The sequence below is a fragment of the Pomacea canaliculata genome, linkage group LG1, assembly GCF_003073045.1.
Source record: "Pomacea canaliculata isolate SZHN2017 linkage group LG1, ASM307304v1, whole genome shotgun sequence".
Classification (NCBI taxonomy): Eukaryota; Metazoa; Mollusca; class Gastropoda; order Architaenioglossa; family Ampullariidae; genus Pomacea; species Pomacea canaliculata.
This window is the reverse complement of record NC_037590.1, coordinates 43195446-43216719: the sequence shown is the minus strand read 5'-3', so window position 1 is coordinate 43216719 and position 21274 is coordinate 43195446. Positions and strand designations below refer to the sequence as shown.

The window sequence follows — 21274 nt, the reverse complement described above, 5'->3', positions numbered from 1 at the left end:
CACCCACACGGCAGTCTTGATGCCAAGATTCTCGAAACACCGACTGCTTCACGCTGTTTGCCATGTGCTTGAAATCACTTGTACAGGTCGCCATGACTGCCGATGACATTTGGCCAGGGCTCCTCCATAAACGCCGCTTATTATCCAAGTGTCAGAAGAATACCAGCAGCACCAGAATACCTCTCCCTCCCTCCAGCATCATCAACCAGCAGCCTCCCCACCACCACCACCACCACACCTCCTCGTGTACACTGCACCCACAGTTCAGTCTGTAGCCCGCCTCTCGTGCGGCATGTAGGATGTAGCGGTGCCGGGGGGATGGAGTGAAACTTTCACAGCCTCCCAGATAGAAGCATCATGGCCGCCGGCGGGTGTCGGTGGCTTCACAGACATGTTGTGTTCAAGTGTGCAACAGCAGGGTTGTTGCTGTCTGCTGCTGTCTTCCTTCTTGGATTCTCGCTGCCACACTGGCACCCAGCCGCGGGACTGTGGTCGGCCTGTGGAAACACGGAGTGTGCCGCCTCTCTCTCAGGTACAGGCGGTGACCAATCCATTCAGTAAATTAATCGAATGCATCTCTGGGATTAATGCTAATATTTCACCATGAACAAAGCATTTTAAAGGGTTTTGCCACTCTCTCAGTCAAAAATATGTCTTCATGTAGCTCCATTATAAAACATCATCGCAAATGTTGAGTATTTAAGTGTTGAGAAGTTCACATTTAGTTTCTCTACTTAGATATTGAAGAATTTCCTTCTGCTCAGTTCACTCAAATCTTCACTTCCACAGTACCTTGGCTTGGTGCCGTACAGGGCCTGCTGTGCCTGTCGCTGCTAGGCTACATCCTGTGTATCAGTGCTGAAATATACCAAGACCTTTTAAAAGTTCCACCTGCACCAGACAATAATGCCGTTGAAGCTCTGGCGTTGTGTACAGGTATTTATCCTCCCCAAATAAGAAAATAAATAAATAGAAGAGGAACAAGCATGCAACTTTTATCCCCGCAAAAAGTGTTTGGGTTTTTTTTTTAAACAGAAACGCCTGATTCAACACCCATGCAGTAAACTGAACAATGATTTGAATTTTAAAAAAGCCTATTTATATGAATTCTCATTAACATAATTAAACACTTGATTATCCCATGAGTTACTTGCCTAACACTCTTTTAAGAGTTTTAATGAATAATGGCTACAAGCAATGCATTTTTAGAAAAAAAAGATGAAGTTTACATGAAAGATGTAACTGAAAAATGACCTTTCAGCTTATTAACAAATCTGGCATGTTAATGACTTATTGTTCTTACGTTACTTCCTACCATTTTTGTACCTTGTTTTTGTTTTGAGAAAGTCTGACAAATATTTGTTTGAAGGTGTTACAGGTCTAATAGGGGCTATCCTGTTTGCAAGCAAAGCTGTCGATTCGCATGCAGCGCATCTTGGGTGGAGCTTCTGGCTAGTGATGTCTTCCTCCATTCTAGTGCTCATCTCTGCCATGGTCATTGCTCTCAGCCGCAAGTTCCATGCACAGAACATCTCTCAGCCACCCAGAACTATTATGACACCTGTGTCTTCTGTACTGGTTCCAGACTTCCAGCCTACTGGCATTCTAGCTCCAACTATAGGAAGAAGCAAGCAGGCTTCTCACAAGCTGGGTCTAAGCATGGACATTCCACCCCCTCCATACGCACTGCCACCACCCTACCCTTATACCCTTGTACAGTTTGTACCCCCACAGATTGTTTATCCCCTGCCACAAATCACTGCACCTGTAGAACCTAAACTGTCAACATAAAATATTCCTGAAAGTTAGTTCCTTATCTGTGGAGGTGGAATTGGTGTTTTACGCTGTGCCAGCAACTGAGGCTATATTACGGCGTGGCAGCCAGCCCTGTAAACTTATGTCTGGTCATCAGCAGTCAGACAAACACAAACTGCTGGATGTGTTTCTATCAACTTTTCAACATCCACAAGTTGCCCAGATCCAAAACAACTTTCTTTTAGACATATTTACATTTTGTAAACTTTTCTTGAGTAAAACCAACAGTTTTGTTTAACCTATGCAAATAGCCATGTTTACTCAACAACAAAAAATGTTCATGGATGCAAAAGCTAGAACAATTAAAGTATTTGTGAGAATTGAAGTGAGAAATACACAAAATAGCACTTAGCAATATCTACTTGTTATATCCAGGGATAATATACTGAGGCTCTACTCAGTCTTTTGTGGGTACATTTTGAGAAATAATGACCAAAACTAAATTTAAAGAAACTGATACCTTAAAAAATTTCTGTTGCAAGTGTCAATCCATTTTGCAGGTTGGTATGTGTTTTACTTTTTGCGTAGATGAACTCTTTATCTGATTTAGAGATCAGTGGAGTACAAGGGAGGTCGGACAAATCAAAGACTACACCTGTGAAAAATGGATGTTGATACACACTTGTGCAAATTAATTGAAACAAACTCCATTAGGTCATTTTTTAATGTTTACTTGTTTTATTAAACTATGTACATATTTTAGCTGTGTTTGTTTTTAATTCCATGACAAGATGTTTGTAATATGATGCCAAAACTTTCATGGATGATGTGATAATGTTGATGTTTTATGTCTTAATATTGTTTTTACAAATGATTGTTTTTGTTTTCCGGGTTTGTTTCAATTAATTTGCAAAACTTTAATGTACCTCCACACTATATTAATGAACCAAGTCCTCACAAACTTCCACTAAGCATCCTCATTCCTGTGGGAACACACACATGCACACAGGTAGGCATATGCACGCACATGCAAACACAAGAACAAACCACTTTGACTGAAGTTTTTTTATTCAGTTTACTTCATGGGTTGGCACTTACATAAATAAATTTAAGCTTTTTAATTAAAGAAACTACATTTGCTCTGATTTTGATTAAACGGGTTTCACAATGATTCAGAGAATTGATCCCATTGACAAAAAATTTAAAAATTAATACAGGCGTGAAGTATTATTCTAACAAGAACAAAAAATGGATGCTATATATTTAAAATGAAAACATACATATCTCTCAAACAGGCATCTCTAAACTCCTAATGTTATAGGGCAAAAATGAGGCTGCTCCTGAAATGTTTTGTTTTCTTCTCTGCAGAATGTTTTGCTTATCCGAGAAACATCATTGTTTTTATTAGTATTTGCATGCCAAGAGAATAGCAACTAATTGGAACCTACTTCCAGCTAACAACAAACATGCACTAAATTTTGAATAGATTTAATAACTCTCTGGGAGACAATCACAAATTTATACAACTATAATACAAGTTATACAACTCTGACGAAAAATAAAGGCTGAAACCTAAAATCTTGTTTGACTCACACATTATGGCAGCAAAGCACGTGTACCTGACATAAATGCAATAAACACATGTGCGCCTCAACACTATGCCAGACGTCAACTCCTGGCTTTGAAGACATCACACACCAACCAATCTCTATACAAGACCCTACACATTGTTAGACATTGGCATTCATTATCACCGCTAGCCTTGTTTGCCACAGCATTGAAATGTGAAAAGAACTCAAAGATGCCATCGCCACAGACCACGACTTTGTCTTACTGTTTATGATGACTGCCCACCCACACAATTGGACTGATACTGCATATCGACAGAACATCCCTTGTCGCATGCATCACTCCAAACACTTCTATCACATCTTGAGAGTTAAAGGCCTGCATCTGTTGGCTCTAAAAGGTAGGAAATGTTCTTATTCTCCCTCCTCTCCACTACACCTTAGTGTTTTTAATAAACGGTCTGTCTCACCCTTCCAACAAGCACAAAAAGAAGTAACACCATCCTAACATTTATTGCACCTTTCTTTTGTGTCTATCGTAAGGATTTCTGGACGGTTTTTTAAAAAAAAAATTGTGTCATCTAATTTGTCAATATTTAGCAACTGGGTCTTGCATATTTTGTGTACATAATCATCTTTAATGTCTTACATTTTGTAACATGGTTTTAAATGATTAACAATAGTTTTTCGCAAAAAGGAAAAGAACGAACCAGCGTGTATATGTTTATCCTTATGCTACCTCTGAGAGGGGTAGAGAAATCTGTATATGGATTATGCTTTAACAATCCTGTTGGGTAAATCACTTATGTCCTATGCACAATGGTGATTGAATATGTTTTGCGTTATCTACTTCACCAAACCCTTCTTTATTTTACATGGCAGAAATGTGCATCACCCTGCAAAATGATGAAGGGAGATTTGGCCCTCTAACAATCATGCTAAATGACCAAAGAACCTATTAAAGGCTCTTGGATTTGACATCTGAAAGAAATAGAAAAGAAAGGAACTGTAATTTCTCTGTGGGAAAAGGTGAAAGATAAGCTTCCAAGAATTGCCAAATGGGATGGTGGGTTCAACCAGTTTCCATTACAAAATTGCAAAGGAGTGAATTCGAGGTAAATGGGATTTTGCACCCTCTCTCTCTCTGTGACTTTACAGCTCCCTGTAAAGATGTCGAGTTAAAACAGCTCATGGAATGCACCATAATCATTAGGAGGGTACTGTAGAAAAATTTTTTTGCATGCTGGCGAGCGTAGGTCTGTCTCGAGGAGACACATGAAAGTTGCTTGCTGGACTTGAATGCATAGTGTATTGGAAGTCTACTCCAGCATGAGACTTAGATTATAAGATGCATGCAAAGAAGTGATTTGTTAACATTGGATTGTGAACCGTCAACACTGAACTGTGAATATCGTATGATGAACTGTTAACATTGGATTACTGTGAGCATTTATGACGCGAACATCGAGGAGAGAAAGTTTTAAGATTAGGTTTGGACCTAACTGTAAACCATTTCTGTATGTATGTACTGTTTTATTATATTCTTTTCATTCATATATATATTGATCTACTTTACTCATTTGGTGAATGGACATGCAGTGATTGCGCTGTAATTAGGTGTGGTCGAATGTTTGTCAAGAGTTATCCATTGAGCGACAGAACACACCAACCTTTACTTTCAAGGCGTATACAGTAAGATCATTTTATTCATGTTTCAGTTATGACATTTTTGTTGGGATGGTTGCATATAGGCAATATGCATAATATTGTATAAGTACTGTTTGACCATTTTCTCTATAGAATGTTTTTGGGTCATTCACACCTTTCTTTAATTGGACACATGCACAATGTTTTGTGCAGATGGCCAGAAAATTGCCATGCGACTCACCAAAAAACTTCGTCTGAACACCACTAATCTACAGGCTGTTGGCAACAAGCTACGAGAGAAGGGCATCAATATATTATTTGCACAGCCTGCAGACCCTAAGTCTGCAATATATGAAAATAACAATCATAACTTGTGTAGAGAGAAAGTCCAAGCTGCCAATTCTGTTGCCAAATGCTGCCATGCAGAAGAAGAAGAGAAATGTATCATCGAAGATATAGACCTGCTGCAACAGTGGCTGATGCATCATAACATCTCACCAGTGCAGTAATTGATTAATCACACTCCATATCATCGTGGACTAAATCATGTTAAGTCACTCAGCAAGATGATAGTGGAAGACATGTAGCAACCCATTCAAGTAAAACATAAACTGTTACAGAAACTGCAACAATATCGCAACAGGGGCCTGGTCGGGAAGATTCCTCTCCAGAAGAGCTCACGACGCAGACTGGTGAAAGCCCTAAGGAAGCCAGCTCACCGACTCATCTTCTGACGACCAAGGCAAGAACCAGGATAGGGACCTGGAACATCAGAACCCTCTATGAAAGTGGCAAATCAGCTCAAGTGGCGAGGGAAATGAGAAGATACAATATCACGGTCCTCGGTTTAAGTGAAACCAGATGGAATGGAAGTGGCCAGACCAGACTAACATCAAGAGAAACCATCATTTACTCTGGCCACAAAGACCTGGAACACGACCATACCCAGGGAGTAGCACTGCTGGTGTCAACAGAGGCAACAAAGGCGCTGAGGGCCTGGGAACCAGTCTCACCACGGCTCATGTCAGCAAGATTCAATGCTAAAGGAAGGAAGACCACCATCATCCAATGCTATGCACCAACTAATGATGCACCAACTAATGCCGCAGATGAAGAGGAAAAAGAATTCTATAACTCCTTGCAGTCTCTTCTTGACCGCACACCAAGAAGAGATCTGAAGATCATTATGGGAGACTTAAATGCCAAAGTGGGAGGTGACAACACCAACAGGGAGCTCATCATGGGAAGACATGGCGTCGGCACCTGCAATGAAATCAGGGAGCTCTTCATAGATTTCTGCGCTTTCAATGACCATGTCATTGGTGGGACTGTATTCCCACACAAGAATATACACAAAACACTCGATATCATCGTGGACTAAATCATGTTAAGTCACTCAGCAAGATGATAGTGGAAGACATGTTACATTGTCAGGGACGTGTGTTGTGTACATGTATTGTGTCAGGGACGAGAGTTGTTTCCCTTGGTCACGGGGATAGCGAGTGAGTCTGAGAGAGGTGACTGGCCCGTGTTAGAATGCAAACCAGTGAGTAAAGTTCACCCCAAGCTAAGGCTTCGAGAACAGTGTATGAGCATTCCCAACGAAACCGCCTAGTCGAATGGTCTTGCTGTACGTGTGGTTACAGGGACCGGGAATGAGTGGTTTAAGTTCCTTGCCTAGTCAAGGTAACAGATTAATTGTTGCAGAAGTTCTGAATTTTGATTGAGGATGTAAAGAGATGTGTTTCTAAATGATTTATATAAATGATTTAATTTTCTAGAGTAAATATATTTTTCACTTAAAGTTTTGGCACAATATGTAGTAGGATATAAATTCAGTACATTCATTAACCCACCGAGTTACAGGAACTTGTGGTGAGAGAACTTACGGTGACCAGGAGTAGTGGAGCGAGTGGCTTGCCAAGACAAGGAACTTATGAGAGGACTCCTGAGAGAACCTACGAGAGAGAGAGATAACCTCTGCGAGAACTTAGGAGGGAGAGAACGTAGAAGGAATCCGACGGCAACGTGAGCTGGTGCAGAATCCTTTGGGAGGGTGTGTTCCCAAGGAAGCCGCCGAGACGCGGGAAGTTTTGGTGTACGAGTCGGAAGCGACCGCGACCCCCCATGTTGGGGAGTATGTGTTCTCCAGTGGATAGCCTAGTGTGAGCTGGCTACGGAGATTCCGTGGGAATATGTGTTTTCATGTGTGAGTCAACCTGTACGCTCGCAGTGGACTGCGAGGGAGCACTGGGATTCTATTGGAATAGGTGTTGTGTGTGTAAGTGAGTCTGTACGCTCGCCGTGGACAGTGAAGGAGCGTTCGTGCCCCAGGGATCGGACTTTTATGTCGCGGAAGAGACGTGAGTAAACCAGTAACTGTAAGTGTATAAGCTTTATATACAATATTCTGAGAAACTATGTGCACTCGAGACTTATTTCCAAAGTGGCGCTTGTATTGTTATAACACCGCGGGAATTGGACAGGCACGGTGGACTACCACCGTTGAGAGAGGACAGTATGCCGAATGACATGTGTATTGGATAGTTAGTGAATGTTTATGCTCTGTGGTTTTGTTTCAATTGTTTTTGGGTCTACCAGACCTTTGACCCACTTTCCCCGAGAGAGAGGATAAGTAAGGGCTTTTTTTTTCCAGTAAAGTACACGAGAAGCCCATTGGCAGATCGTTGTGTTTTGTGTTGTGTGAACGCGCGTGATGTCAGTGTGTGACGTGGTTGTGACAACATTTGCTTCAGGGCACTTTTTGCCATCACCCTGGATTTCAGAAAATTAACTTTGACTGCTCCATTGGCAGTTTACTGTCGGCAGCTAAAGATCAACCGACATTTCTTCTGGATTGTTTTAATGATGTAATAGATATGTTTAGTGACATTGACACAGACGATGAAGATTCTGATGGGGATGGTAATTAAGTAAACATTCCGTATTACCCACATGTCTCCTGTATTCAGGGTGGAGCATTGGCATCATTCACTAAAATGCACCATTGTTTTTATCTTACAGGAATTTATCAATATTGTAGTTTTAATTATTCACTGTTAGTACACATCTTGTGTCATTAATTCAACCTGTACCTTTGCTTACTTGGCACTTTTGCAGTGTTAGTAGATATACCAGATATGACTGAAGACAGCAGCCACAAAAAGAGAAAGATTTGTGAAGCTGAAGTGTGGCAGGTAATACTTGATGAAATGGTTGAAGTTAGAATAGAAAGTTTTAGTCCTGCAGGAAATCAGTGTTCTTTTTGCAGTAGTGAAGTTGAAGACATTATATGGTGTCCTGATTGTGGACCAAATAGTCTCTACTGTATGAACTGCAAAGAAAACATTCACCATGTGGTGCAGTATCACCAATCTTTTATCTGGAAAAATGTTACTTTAAATTTCTGTATATATATTAAATAAATAAGTTGGCATTGCAGATTGCAACAAAATGTCCGAACTCTATTTTCTTCATCCTCCTAGTCCTCGTTCCTATGTCAAGGCTGTGGTGAATGTACTGACTGGGATGACTTTTAGAAGCATGTCCTAATCTGGACGACTTAGAAACACAAAGAAAATTTTTAAATTAGCTATGACATTATAGATTTCAACATGACCTTGGAGGGAAAAAAAATTCTTAAATGTTTCAGATCTAATGTTTTAGAATTTTGAAATGACTTTTTTCTCGTCTTTTTTCAAAATAGGGATGGAAAAGGAAACAGGCAAAAGGCACTCCAAATGTAAGTCCCTCATGTTTCTTCTGATTTTATTTACCCTGTAAAACGTGACTGCTGTGTTCACTTTGCATGCTTGGGAGTAGTGTTAGCTCAGGAAAGGCATTTTATGTTGCTTTTGCTTGCTTTTTGACAGTTTTATTTGGTTAGTCTTATTTTCTACTAAACTTGTCTTCAATAAATCATTGGTGTGTTATATGGGTATTCTTATACTAGTAAGTTGAAATATGCACATGTATAAGAATGTGCTGCACCCAATTGCCAGAAAAAGGTGGGGAAAGATTCGACATTGTCTTTTCATCACTTTTCTAAAGACGAGGCCTTAAAAAAAGAGTGGGTCGTACGAATTAAAAGGCTTGATCCCAAAACAAAAAAAGCTTTGGGAGCCCAGAGAGTGGGACAAGCTATGCTCCAAGCATTTTGTTGACGAGTGTTTTACTAGTCGGACCCGAATGTCCAAACAGCTAGGTTTGGCCGTCAAGGCACAGCTTCTGCCAGATGCAATTCCGACAGTTTTTCAACACAACGAAATTGCTCGAAAAAGAAAGAATGATCTATCTGACAGACGAGTTTCACTTGCCAAACGACTACAGCATAAACAGGTCAGTGTCAGTGCTACTGTTACTGTGTTTACAATATGCACTATTTATTATTGTTAGATAACATTACAATTTACATATATAAAAAACTCTATATACATAATAATAAACGTGTTATGTGGTACTTATAACAAACGTGTTTCAATAGGTAAAAATTCATAGTACATGTATAATATGTGAAAAATGTCAGCATCACACTGCAAGTGTAAAAGAAATGGTTGTTGACATCCTGGCACTTGTTACATTATTTTTTAAAATCATTGTTTGCTTTTTATAAAATAAAATTTTTTTTAAATTCATATTTTTTTAAAGACAGCCTATTTATTTATGAAATCTAAAAACAATAAAATACATGTGAAAGGTATTTCCTACATAATGAGTTTATCACCAATAGTAGTGAAATCTGTGTGCAGTATAATGCAGAAGTTAGAATTGATATTTAAACATTTGAAAATTAGAGTAATATTAATGATTGTGTTTTATGTTGGATACAGTAGAGAATTAAAAATAATAATTCTTCCTTCAGACAATCAACATGATACTGACATCGAAAAATAATGGAGAGCCAAGTGCAGTGAAGGTCAGTCAGCGGGATGAAAAAAACAGCTCATCAGAAGACTGTTGCTTTCAGGTAGGGCAAAATGTTTCCTATCTTATTATGCCAATCTGCCCATTTTTGTCTCACAAAATAGACCTGTCAAGAAAGAGTGTCTACTCTTTTCGATTGTAATGGTACTTTCATCCTACTGAAATGGATACAAATATGTTACAAAGGATCATGATTTATGTGTGCAATTTATTTTAGAAAAGTGCTTCTTTTAATCTCAGCATGAAGCACCTGGTCCCTCAGACGATGATTTACGAAACACAGTTGAAGTACCTACCACATCAAAAAGACACTGGTGTTCAAGTACAACCGGTAAGTAATAATTTCTCTATGAAATGTTAAAAGATATGAACTGCAATGATAAAAAATAATTGAGGTTTTTTTAGGTTTAGAGCTTGATCACATGGTATAATTATATGTTTTATCATTGTTTTACTGTTTTGTGGAATGGTTATTTTATTAAAATTTTACATTCAGACTATGACTATGACAAGTCAGTCACAACAAACAGTTCAACTGTGCTTACATAAAGAGGTGCAGACAGACCCAGACCCCATCTCTGATCCAGAAAGGTAATTGCCACTTTTCAGCTCTTTTTTCTCTAAAATTGGAATGAGGTTCCCCAAACTGTGGCAGATATTTACTTCTTCTAAGGATATTCAAAGCCAAGAGTATGTGAGGCACTAAATACATAGATATATAAATAATTTTATATGGCTTTGTAAAATTTCATGTGGATCATTTTTGTTCATAATGAAATGAAAAAGAAGGAAATTATGTCTGTAACTGTCTGCTAGGTGTGATCCTGATATCGATACGGATAAGGAGTCAGAAAATGAAAATGACACCTCAGAGTGGAATGAACCAGCAGTCAAGGAACACTGGTAAATATACTTTATATTGCTGTTACTAAAAAACAGTCAGTACAGGGACTCGCTTGTTTGATATTTTATATTAGAAACATGCTAGCACAAGAATTTTAACTTATATTTAGCTATAAAAATTATGTATGGTTTTAAATAATTATTTCAGTCTAGATATGTATGTGTCTCTAGGAATACTCTCACAAATCAACTGGACATAAATCCCTTCCTCGAAAGGAAATTTATTGTCTACGAAAAGAAGTTGGAGGAGCTGCTGAGTGTCTGCAGGCAGTGCAGTAACCCCTCAACTATCACACAAGTAAAGAAGAGTGTGGCACAGGAGTCAAAATTATAACCACATGCCAAAACAGCTCCTGTGGCCATCATTATTCCTGGACATCACAGCCATACTCTTTCAAGCTTCCCCTGGGCAACCTCGTCTTGGCAGCAGCAGCCTTTTTCACAGCCTGCTCACCAACACGGCTGATTACTGCCTTTAAGCATGCAAACATTGCATGCTTTACCATCCAAACTTTTTTTAGTATCCAGACATCTTACTTCCTCCCTGCTATCCGCAATGTATGGCACAGATCCCAGGAGAGACTATTAGCAGCCAGGAGAGGAAAAAGTATAAAGGTGGCAGGGGATGGGAGGTGTGATTCACCTGGCCATTGTACCAAATATGGTAGTTACACCTTTAATTAGTCAAATTGTAGTTTTCACAGTGTATGAGATAATAACAGATTGGAAAATAATACTGTGCACGAAAGTACAAGAAAACTAAGAAATGTTGATTTAAGAGTGCTTGTCAATTTTTATAGTTATTAATAAATGTGATACATGCTACACTGTTATAGGAAGACATAACATTGTAGCAGCAAATTTCTGTAGCTGCGAATCAGAAGGGGTCACTCTGATACGACAGGGTCTGTGGCCACCACCACCATCGAATCCAAAGACAGCCTTCAGCATTGAATTGATGGAAACATGTAGAGTGCTGTAACTGGAAGGACATGTATCCCTCCAAAAATTCTGTAACGCTTTGACCATGAGGATAAATTTTATGCCCAACCTAAGGAACAGCACAAACCTGTACGGTACAATTGTACAATACATTTGGTAAACATTGGACTTCAATTATTGGTCACATGTCTGAAAATTTCCCCTAACATTTAACACTGTATTACTTTGTGTTACTGTAATGCAAACAAAACAGGTGTGGAGCGGGTGTGCAGTTTCAGGAATCAGGGAGCATGCAGGCGGAACGGGCTTCTGTGGCTTTTAGCCCTTCACCTCATTCTTCAAGCATGTGGCCACAGCCTGCTGCTTCTCAACCTGTGAGCACACAGCCACAGCCTGCTGCTTCTTAATCAGCAAGCATTCAGGATGTAGCTAAAACTGTTTTCTCGCAGCTCAGTCAGAATATCACAACTCACTTTCCAACACTGGAGACTATGGCACCCCAGATGATGTCAACTGAGAAATACACCAAAATGATATCTACACTAGACAAGGAATTTGCTCGTTTTGCAGACTTCCACAAACTTACTGCTGCGTTTGATATCTTGTCATCCCCGTTTACAACTGACTTCGAAAAGGTGACGGATGCTCTACAGCTGGAATTGATTGACCTGCAGTGTGACTCTACCCTCAAAAAGAGAAATTCCAATCTGAAAGCATTGACAAATTTTATGTGTCACTGAATGAGTACAAGTTTGCCTACCTGAGAAAGATGGCCATGAAACTACTTGTTTTGTTCGGGTCTACAAACATTTGTGAGCAAACATTTTCGACCATGAACATTAGCAAGACCAATCTGCGTTCCGATATAACTGATGTTCACGTGCAGTCGTTACTGAGGATTTCTATGTCCGACATGCAGAGTTCAAGCAATTTGTTGACAACTTTGATCAGCCGCAGCTGTCTCATTGACTTCAGCAGCTATTGAAGTACATTACGTTAACATCATTAAATACTGTTTTCGGTCTCTATGCTTTAAAATTAAAGTTTACATTAAACACAATTTATTCCTTGAATAGGTATAGATCAATATGTGATTAAGGTATTGATCCAGTAATCTGGCTCGCCAAGGACTTCATTTCCTCATATCCAGCCCTGCCGACCGAAGAAGTTGCCCACCCTGATGTAATAGATATGTTTAGTGACATTGACACAGACGATGAAGATTCTGATGGGGATGGTAATTAAGTGAACATTCCGTGTTACCCACATGTCTCCTGTATTCAGGGTGGAGCACTGGCAACACTCACTAAAATGCACCATTGTTTTTATCTTACAGGAATTTATCAATATTGTAGTTTTAATTATTCAGTTAGTACACATCTTGTGTCATTAATTCAACTTGTACCTTTGCTTACTTGGCACTTTTGAAGTGTTAGTAGATATACCAGATATGACTGAAGACAGCAGCCACAAAAAGAGAAAGATTTGTGAAGCTGAAGTGTGGCAGGTAATACTTGATGAAATGGTTGAAGTCAGAATAGAAAGTTTTAGTCCTGCAGGAAATCAGTGTTCTTTTTGCAGTAGTGAAGTCGAAGACATTATATGGTGTCCTGATTGTGGACCAAATAGTCTCTACTGTATGAACTGCAACGAAAACATTCACTATGTGGTGCAGTATCACCAATCTTTTATCTCGAAAAATGTAAGTACTGAATGAATGTCTTTGTAAGTATACATTTTTTTATTATTAGCATATTAACTTGAGATCTAAAGATTGACGTTTCAAATAATATTACAATTAGAAATTTTAGTGTCATCAGTTCCCATGGTAAGGCAATCAGAAGGATGAATGCATATTTATTAGTGCTATCCTGGTGCATTTGTAAGTTGTGTTTATTTTATGTGCTGTTTATGTGGGATTTTTACAGGATGTCTCCCTCTTTGTGCCTGTCTTTCGAGAGGCTTCCCTTGCACAATGGCATGTCTGTGATACAAAATATTGTAGAAAAATAACAGAACACAATAAACTGTTAATGCACTGGAAAGGTCCGTTTGCAGTGCGAGAAGTCAAGGGCCTGAACGACTATGTCATGCTTATAAAAGGAAAAAACTAAGGTGTTCCACGCCAATCTTCTCAAGCGGAGTAGGAAGGGTATGTTACGAATTTAATGTTTTGCCTGTGCGAGGCCGCCGGCGAAGGTCTGTGACAGTCGTCATCCTCCTTAAATTCAAGCGCACTGCAGTCGCATAAGAATAAGGAATGAAAAAGAAAACTGGAAAAAAAACCAAAAAAAAACCACTCGAAACAGTCAGGTTCCAAAAATACCAAAAGCAACAGGATTGAACCAAATACCCAGACCAAAGACTCCTTGCCGGGAACAAGTCATGACAAGGAAAACGTGATGAACAATGCAGATAGAGAATTTCAACGCCAGGATGATTCTAATACCGCTTATGTATTTTGTGATGAAACTTCGTCATCAGAAGAAGTTGAAGCAGATCCCACCAAACTAGCAACAACGCCGGACTACCGGCCCTCTACATTAGCATCTAGAGGAATCCATGGAAACAAGAGCGGAGGTCCCATGTTTTCTGGAAGAGTGGTGTAACGTACACAGATGAGTGAACATTGACGCGACAGTGGTCGAATATTTGGGGAATTTAGTACTCTTCGTGAGTTAGAAGTACGAAGCACAAGTTAGCCTGTGTGGCTGTTAGCCTGTTATGTTGTTTCAGCGTTTGAGTGGTCGAAACACTGACACAACGCGTAGTGTATAATACAGTGCGAACTGCTGTATATTTATTAGTGCTATCCTGGTGCATTTGTAAGTTGTGTTTATTTTATGTGCTGTTTATGTGGGATTTTTACAGGATGTCTCGGACTCCCTCTTTGTGCCTGTCTTTCGAGAGGCTTCCCTTGCACAATGGCAAGTCTGTGATACAATATATTGTAGAAAAATAACAGTTTTTGATGCGTTAGGTCAGCAAATATGTGGTATGACGGTGATGTATATGTATTAATATTAGTATTGTTAAAACAATAATTTTAAACACATTTCAGCATTTGAACTATTTGCGATATAATGCAAATTTCTTTTTCCAATTACTTAAGTTTTATGATAGTTAATAGCCACATTTTGATAGTTATATCAATAAATAAGAATGGTGAGTTGTTTGTGAATACCTTGTGTTTAATTCACATAGGTAGATATGGTTGACCCAATGCCTTTCCCCATAAAGTGCTATTAATTAGCATTAGTCAAATTGTAGTTTTCACAGTGTATGAGATAATAACAGATTGGAAAATAATACTGTGCACGAAAGTACAAGAAAACTAAGAAATGTTGATTTAAGAGTGCTTGTCAATTTTTATAGTTATTAATAAATGTGATACATGCTACACTGTTATAGGAAGACATAACATTGAAGCAGCAAATTTCTGTAGCTGCGAATCAGAAGGGGTCACTCTGATACGACAGGGTCTGTGGCCACCACCACCATCGAATCCAAAGACAGCCTTCAGCATTGAATTGATGGAAACATGTAGAGTGCTGTAACTGGAAGGACATGTATCCCTCCAAAAATTCTGTAACGCTTTGACCATGAGGATAAATTTTATGCCCAACCTAAGGAACAGCACAAACCTGTACAATTGTACAATACACTTGGTAAACATTGGACTTTAATCATTGGTCACATGTCTGAAAATTTCCCCTAACATTTAACACTGTATTACTTTAGGGCCGGGCACACGAGAAACAAAATCAGCCCGGCAAACTTGTTGCTCGCGAACAGCGGTATGCCGGGCATGCCCGCCAGCTGTCTCACAATCCGGTTTGTGGGGGACCGCTGGTCACACGGACGAACAATGTTTCAGACACGCTGTGTAAAAGTAGCAAGAGTAGCGTCCCTTGTTCACTACAATGTCGGACACAATGGATTTCGCTATGCTACTATTGTATTGTAAAATAAAGGAAAAGAAACGAAAGGCGAGACAAAGAAAGTGGTGGGTCAGACCTTGGATTCAGCGAAGGATGGGCATGGTGCTTACCATGCTCTGATGCAGGAGATGGCCGCTGAAGACGGGGGATCATACCGCAATTTTGTGCGGATGGATCGTCATCATTTTGAATTGCTGCTCACACGAATTACACCGCACATCAAAAGACAGGACAGCAATATGCGTGAATGCATATCGCCTGGAGAAAGGTTTGCTGTGACTTTAAGGTTTTTAGCCACAGGTGAGATATTTTCACCTAATATTTATCTAAAATATAGATTATATATCTGTCAGATGAAGTATTCCTGCATGTTTATATTGAACAGTACAAAGCCCTGACAAAAGATAGTAAGTAAATTTTGTGCTACATAGTGTATAATACATTATAATGAATTAACAACACATTACAAAAATATAGTTATAACACAATTATGTAATATTTTAGATGGAAATGTCCTAATGTTTGTGCTTTACCCACTTCTTTTCAGGAGACAGCTACCATTCCTTATCATTTTTATATCGGCTTGGACGAACAACAGTGGGAAAGATTATCCCTGAAACCTGCAAAGCGATAACTGCTGCGCTTAAAGATCAATACTTGAAGGTAGGTAATGATTGCAACAGGTTTTTACTGAACAGCAGCAAGTGAACATGTTGATACAAATTTGACAGTTATACTTTCTTTCCTTCAATCTCACAAGTACTAATACTAGTTTTATCTGTAAAAGAGTGGTCGAAACACTGACACAACGCGTAGTGTATAATACAGTGTGAACTGCTGTATGAAGTATTTGTAGCGGGGGCGCTGTTTAGGCCTAGTCACTCCACCCCTCATCCCCTTCCACCCCACGCGTGGTCGCACGAGGCAGGGCAGCAACTGCGGGTGACGTAGAACCCAAGCTGCCCTGAACAAAAAGCGGGCGTAAGGCCGCGCACACACAGTCAAACAGAGAGAGAGAGACACCCCGAGAACCTTGAGACTGAGTTAGCGGGAAGTACCTTAGTACTGCAAGGCACTCTGGTCCACTGGAAATAGCGGCTCGCGACCTCAGTCTCTTTTCTCTCGTCCCCACCCCAGGAAGTTGAGTTAACGAGAAGTACCTCGGTGCCGCAAGGTGCTGTGGTCCGCTGGAAATAGCGGCTCGAGACACTCAGCTTCTTTTCCCACCCCTGAGCTAGCGAGAAGTACCTCGGTGCCGCAAGGCGCTGTGGTCCGCTGGAAATAGTGGCTCGCATCACTCAGCGTCCCACCCCACAGAGTTAGGTAGGTTTGGCTAGGTAGGGTTAGGATTAGGGTTAAGTTTGGTAGTTGTTTTGTTGGTAGATGTATATATTCTGTAAATAAATCTATGTCTTAAACTTTAGCACTTGTGTGAGCGTGTAGTGTCAGCGAGTGATAGTCTGTGTACTGTCCCTGTGTATGTAGTCGTGACACAGCAGCAGAAGAGAACACACGAGAAGGTCCAGCGAAACTGACACACCGACTGAAAAGACACTTTACGTGTAGTCAGTAGGTAAAGCAGGGTCTTTTGTGGGCTCCTAGGTCGGCTGTAGCTCAGGTGCGCATGGAAATAGGTATAGAAGAGAAAGAACACAACGCGAGGCACGTAAGAACTAGGCGACGCACCCGACTAACGAGAGCCAGAATTTTTGTAGACAGGTAAATTCTCCTAGGGAACTCCCGTCCTCTTCCCTGGACCGACAAAAGAGGAACGGGCTGATTTGGCGCTAGGGTGTTAGCGATAGGGTGCCGGTCAGTCCGGTTACAAATTTATGGTGCCGTGACCCGGATCCTTTTCAATCGAGCGTGTCAGCCCCGGTCTTCTCTGTGTTCGCTGGACGGTGGGCTGCTGTGTCACATTCCTGTAGAGGTAGGAGAGTTTTCTTTTCATCATGTTTTTAACGGTTGCTTTGTGTGCGCTGGTGTTTGCGCTAGGTGTGTGTATAGGTATCCTTGTGCTTAAAGGCCGAAGTTTTGTGTCCGGAGGAAAGACAGTGGTATCGCCCGTGCGAGGGAAGGTAGGAGTACACGTGGTGGTGTACCAGCCAATAGTCAGCACCGCATGTACTCCTACCTTCCCTCGCACGGGCGAAACCATTTGAAAACACGCCCATTTCGACTTCGGCCTTTAAGAAGGAAAGCTGGTTTCCTCAGAAAGTGACTAAGAGCAGTAAGGAGAAACATAGGACTAGGAGTCAAAGGTTCCCCAGGCCTAGTGCACGTAGAAATAGCAGCAGCAGTAGTGACGAAGGTTCGTTCAGCAGTTGTTATAGCCAGTGTTCTAGTTCCAGGAGTAGGAACAGAAGTGTTGCTAACAGCACATTTCTAAATCGTACTTTCCCAGGTAGTAGGAAGGAAAGAATACCAGAAGTGTTCACAGGCACAAAAGGCGACTTTAAAGATTGGCTCCGCCATTTTGAAACAGCCGCTAGATGGAACGACTGGGATTACGCAGAGAAGGGAGTGAACTTAGCCATGTGCCTGCGAGGTAATGCCCAACAGGTTCTAGGAGAGCTGAGTGTAGGAGAACTAGAGGACTTTGATGCTATAAAGCAGGGGTGTCAAACACCCGGCCCGCGGGCCACATCCGGCCCGCCAGGAAATTTTACCTGGCCCGCGAATGAATTTTAGTAAATCATTGTTAAAGGCCCGGCTACAAGTAGAAGGCAAACAACAGAAAAGTTCCCGTCGAGAACAGCAAGCGATGGGATGAGTTTACTGTTTGGTGAAGTTTGTACAGACCACCAACAGTGCACTGGTCAAGTTACCACCGCTCCTGTTGATGACCTGAAGGGAGGGTCAAGGCGGGGCCCATAAATCTGACCTTTGACACGGGACACCCTGCCCTGAACACGGGCCGCGGGTCGAAGATTTTTAGTACCTGTTAACTTCCCTGAATCGGTCCGAGATCAAAGGGTGACTATTGGAAACCCACGTGTATGATGAGGCAGCTCAGCCTCAGACTAGTAGAAACTAGTCACTTTCTGACTCTGCGGGCTGGCGAGCGGAAGTCGTCTCGATGAGAAGTTGTGAGAAGCAAACTTGTGGAGATCAAGTTGGTGGGAGTATAGCTTCTCCAAGGACTTTTATATATCTACCATCTGGAATTATATGTGCGAACTGTGCATTAGTGCATGATACGTGTCAGCTGTGAATTATACACGTGGACTGTGGATGATAAGTGCCAACTGTGGAATACTGACTGTCCAGTTCCTGCGTCGTCAAGAGTAAATGACTGCCGCCAAAGATATATCAGTGTCCGACTATAAACAGCAAGCCACGGTGTAGAAATAATTGCTGCTTGTGTATTGATGATTTGTGTCTTTTTTGCCTAATTATATCTTCTTTTACATACATATACTGATGCAATAACATCACATGTCATAGCAAACAGTACAGAGCAGAGCAGAGCACGCGATTGTTTATTAGAATTAATTGAAAGCTGTGTGTAGTGTGCGAACTTAACGCTAGTCCTATGTACTGGTGCGCCATCTGTCGGGGAACAAAGGCAGATGATCAGAGCTAAGCACGTGTTGTGACTTTTCTAAAGACTTTTATTTAATGTTAATTTACTTAATAAAGATCGAGAACATTACACTGTGTATTGAAGGGATATTTGTAATTTCAATAGCAATCAAATTTCAAATTAAAGCTAGCCGTTAAAATGGCTAAGAGAAAAGCTGATTTTGAAAACAGAGTCTTTCAAAGCCAATGGGAGGCTGACTACATGTTTACTAATATCAGCGATAAACCAGTGTCTACTTTGTGGAGATACAATAGCTGTGACCAAAGAATATAATCTGAGACGGCATTACGAGACTAAACATCAGGACAAGTTGAAAAGCCTGAATGCAGAACAGAAGCTAAAGAAAGTGTAATGAGTGACTGAAGGCAAAGTACGACTCTGTGGGGCTGCACAGTTCACTCATTCCCTCCCACAAACGATGCCCCACCTTCGTCTACATGCGGCTCGAATCTTGAGCATGTTTGGCAGCACATATTTGTGTGAGCAACTTTTCTCTGTGATGAAGATCAACAAAACATCACACAGGAGTCGTCTTACTGATGTACACTTGCAGTCCATCCTGAGAATCTCCACCACACAGAAACTTACTCCAAACATAAACAAACTTGGTGTCAAGAAAAGATGTCAAATGTCCACTTCTGACAAAATAAATTAAAAAGAAAAACTGCAAAGCCTTGGTTTGTATGATTTTGTTTACACAAAATTAATAACAAAAAGTTCATCTTTTTTAGTGTTCAATAAAAAGTTTTCGGACATAAATAATAACCTTTGGCCCGCCACCTTGTGTGTGATGTGAGATTTGGCCCGCTGGGTAATTGAGTTTGACACCCCTGCTATAAAGGCAGCTTTAGAGCGCAGGTTCGACCCTGTAGAGAGAGAAAGTCTAAAGCGTGTTGAGTTCAGGTCTAGGTTCAAAAAGAAAGGTGAGAGTGTCACAGAGTATGGTTTCGTGTTGAATCGTCTTGCTGCTAGTGCGTACCCCAACATGCCATCAGAAGCTAGAGAAATCATAGTTATTGACCCTTTTGTAAGTGGACTTCCGTCCAAGGACTTGAGGAGGCATGTTCAGTTTAATCACCCCTCGTCCATTCACGAAGCTGTGGCCCTGGCTAGCGAATTCGAGTCGTTTGATGAGAAGTTCGAGAGTAGGAAGCCTGAGAATGAAGAAGCTGTCAGGAGCATTGGTAAAGACACGTCAGAACACGAACTTCTTAAGGCATTCCAAAACCTTAGCAAGCTAGTGTGTAGCACGTTGGAGCAGTTGTCAGAGAAGGTGGTAGACAAGAAGAATAGAGGAAAGGACAGGAGTGGTCCTGTGACCTGTTATAGGTGTGGCAAGGAGGGTCACATTTCGCGGCATTGTCCAGACCCGGTGACCCGGGCTCACAATGAAAACGCGCGAGGTGTTTCGGAAAACTAGGAAGGGTTAAGAGTAGAGTCCCGACCTTGACCCGTGGAGGAGGGACAAGTGTCGGCTTGAAACTTGCAGACACGGACCGGAGGAATGTGTTCGTACCTGCAAGCAAGAAAGAGAAAGGGATAGAGGTCCCTAGATGTCAGGTTGATGTAGAGGGAGAAGATTTGTTAGTCCCTGTTACAAACATTAAAGAAGTAGAAGCAGAAGCTAGCGGCAATGCTTGGTCTGCTGATGTTGAGGTAGAGAGGAAGGAAGATGGGTTGACCAGAAAAACCAGAATGTGTTGCAGAAGGGAAGAGAGTATGCAGTGTTGTGAGAAGCGAAGCAGGGTACTGACTCGTGCGTGTGGACAGGGTTTGACCGATCAGGTTACAGCTAGCGACATGCAGAGGAACTCTGACCTAGGGCTGTGTCCTAGGGAGGTGACGCGTGTTGTGCCTGACGGTGACGGTCCGAGAGACGCGGCGAGCAGAAAAGTTGGCACGGAGGTCACGCGAAGCGAGCGGGCAGCACCCGCGAGTGATGGTACCTCCGCTGACCGGCCCAAGGGTAGCATGGAGTATAACATGTCTGGCACGTCTCTAGAGGGTAG

General features: G+C 41.2%; 2 protein-coding genes across 2 annotated transcripts; both read left to right on the top strand.

The window, feature by feature from the left end:
* Positions 1 to 328: 328 nt before the first annotated feature.
* Positions 329 to 3333, top strand: LOC112564028. Its single transcript, XM_025238566.1, has 3 exons — positions 329 to 532; positions 790 to 936; positions 1370 to 3333. Exons 1-3 carry the CDS (start codon positions 358 to 360, stop codon positions 1789 to 1791), a joined length of 744 nt encoding a protein of 247 aa, XP_025094351.1. The 5' UTR covers positions 329 to 357; the 3' UTR covers positions 1792 to 3333.
* A 6258-nt stretch (positions 3334 to 9591) lies between these two features.
* LOC112561758 lies at positions 9592 to 11273 on the top strand. The gene is made up of 5 exons (XM_025234486.1): positions 9592 to 9936; positions 10134 to 10224; positions 10390 to 10484; positions 10710 to 10796; positions 10968 to 11273. The coding sequence occupies exons 1-5, from the start codon at positions 9899 to 9901 to the stop codon at positions 11128 to 11130; spliced, it is 474 nt and encodes a 157-aa protein (XP_025090271.1). The 5' UTR covers positions 9592 to 9898; the 3' UTR covers positions 11131 to 11273.
* Positions 11274 to 21274: the final 10001 nt, after the last annotated feature.

Bases quoted from the DNA above. Each gene is read 5' to 3' on its own strand.
- LOC112561758 (XM_025234486.1), top strand. From the start codon at position 9,899: ATGAAAAAAACAGCTCATCAGAAGACTGTTGCTTTCAG. The intron at 10,225-10,389 runs GTAAGTAATAAT...TTTTACATTCAG, and splicing joins CTGGTGTTCAAGTACAACCG to ACTATGACTATGACAAGTCA. The intron at 10,797-10,967 runs GTAAATATACTT...ATGTGTCTCTAG, and splicing joins CCAGCAGTCAAGGAACACTG to GAATACTCTCACAAATCAAC.
- LOC112564028 (XM_025238566.1), top strand. From the start codon at position 358: ATGGCCGCCGGCGGGTGTCGGTGGCTTCACAGACATGTTGTGTTCAAG. The intron at 533-789 runs GTACAGGCGGTG...TCACTTCCACAG, and splicing joins GTGTGCCGCCTCTCTCTCAG to TACCTTGGCTTGGTGCCGTA. The intron at 937-1,369 runs GTATTTATCCTC...ATTTGTTTGAAG, and splicing joins AGCTCTGGCGTTGTGTACAG to GTGTTACAGGTCTAATAGGG.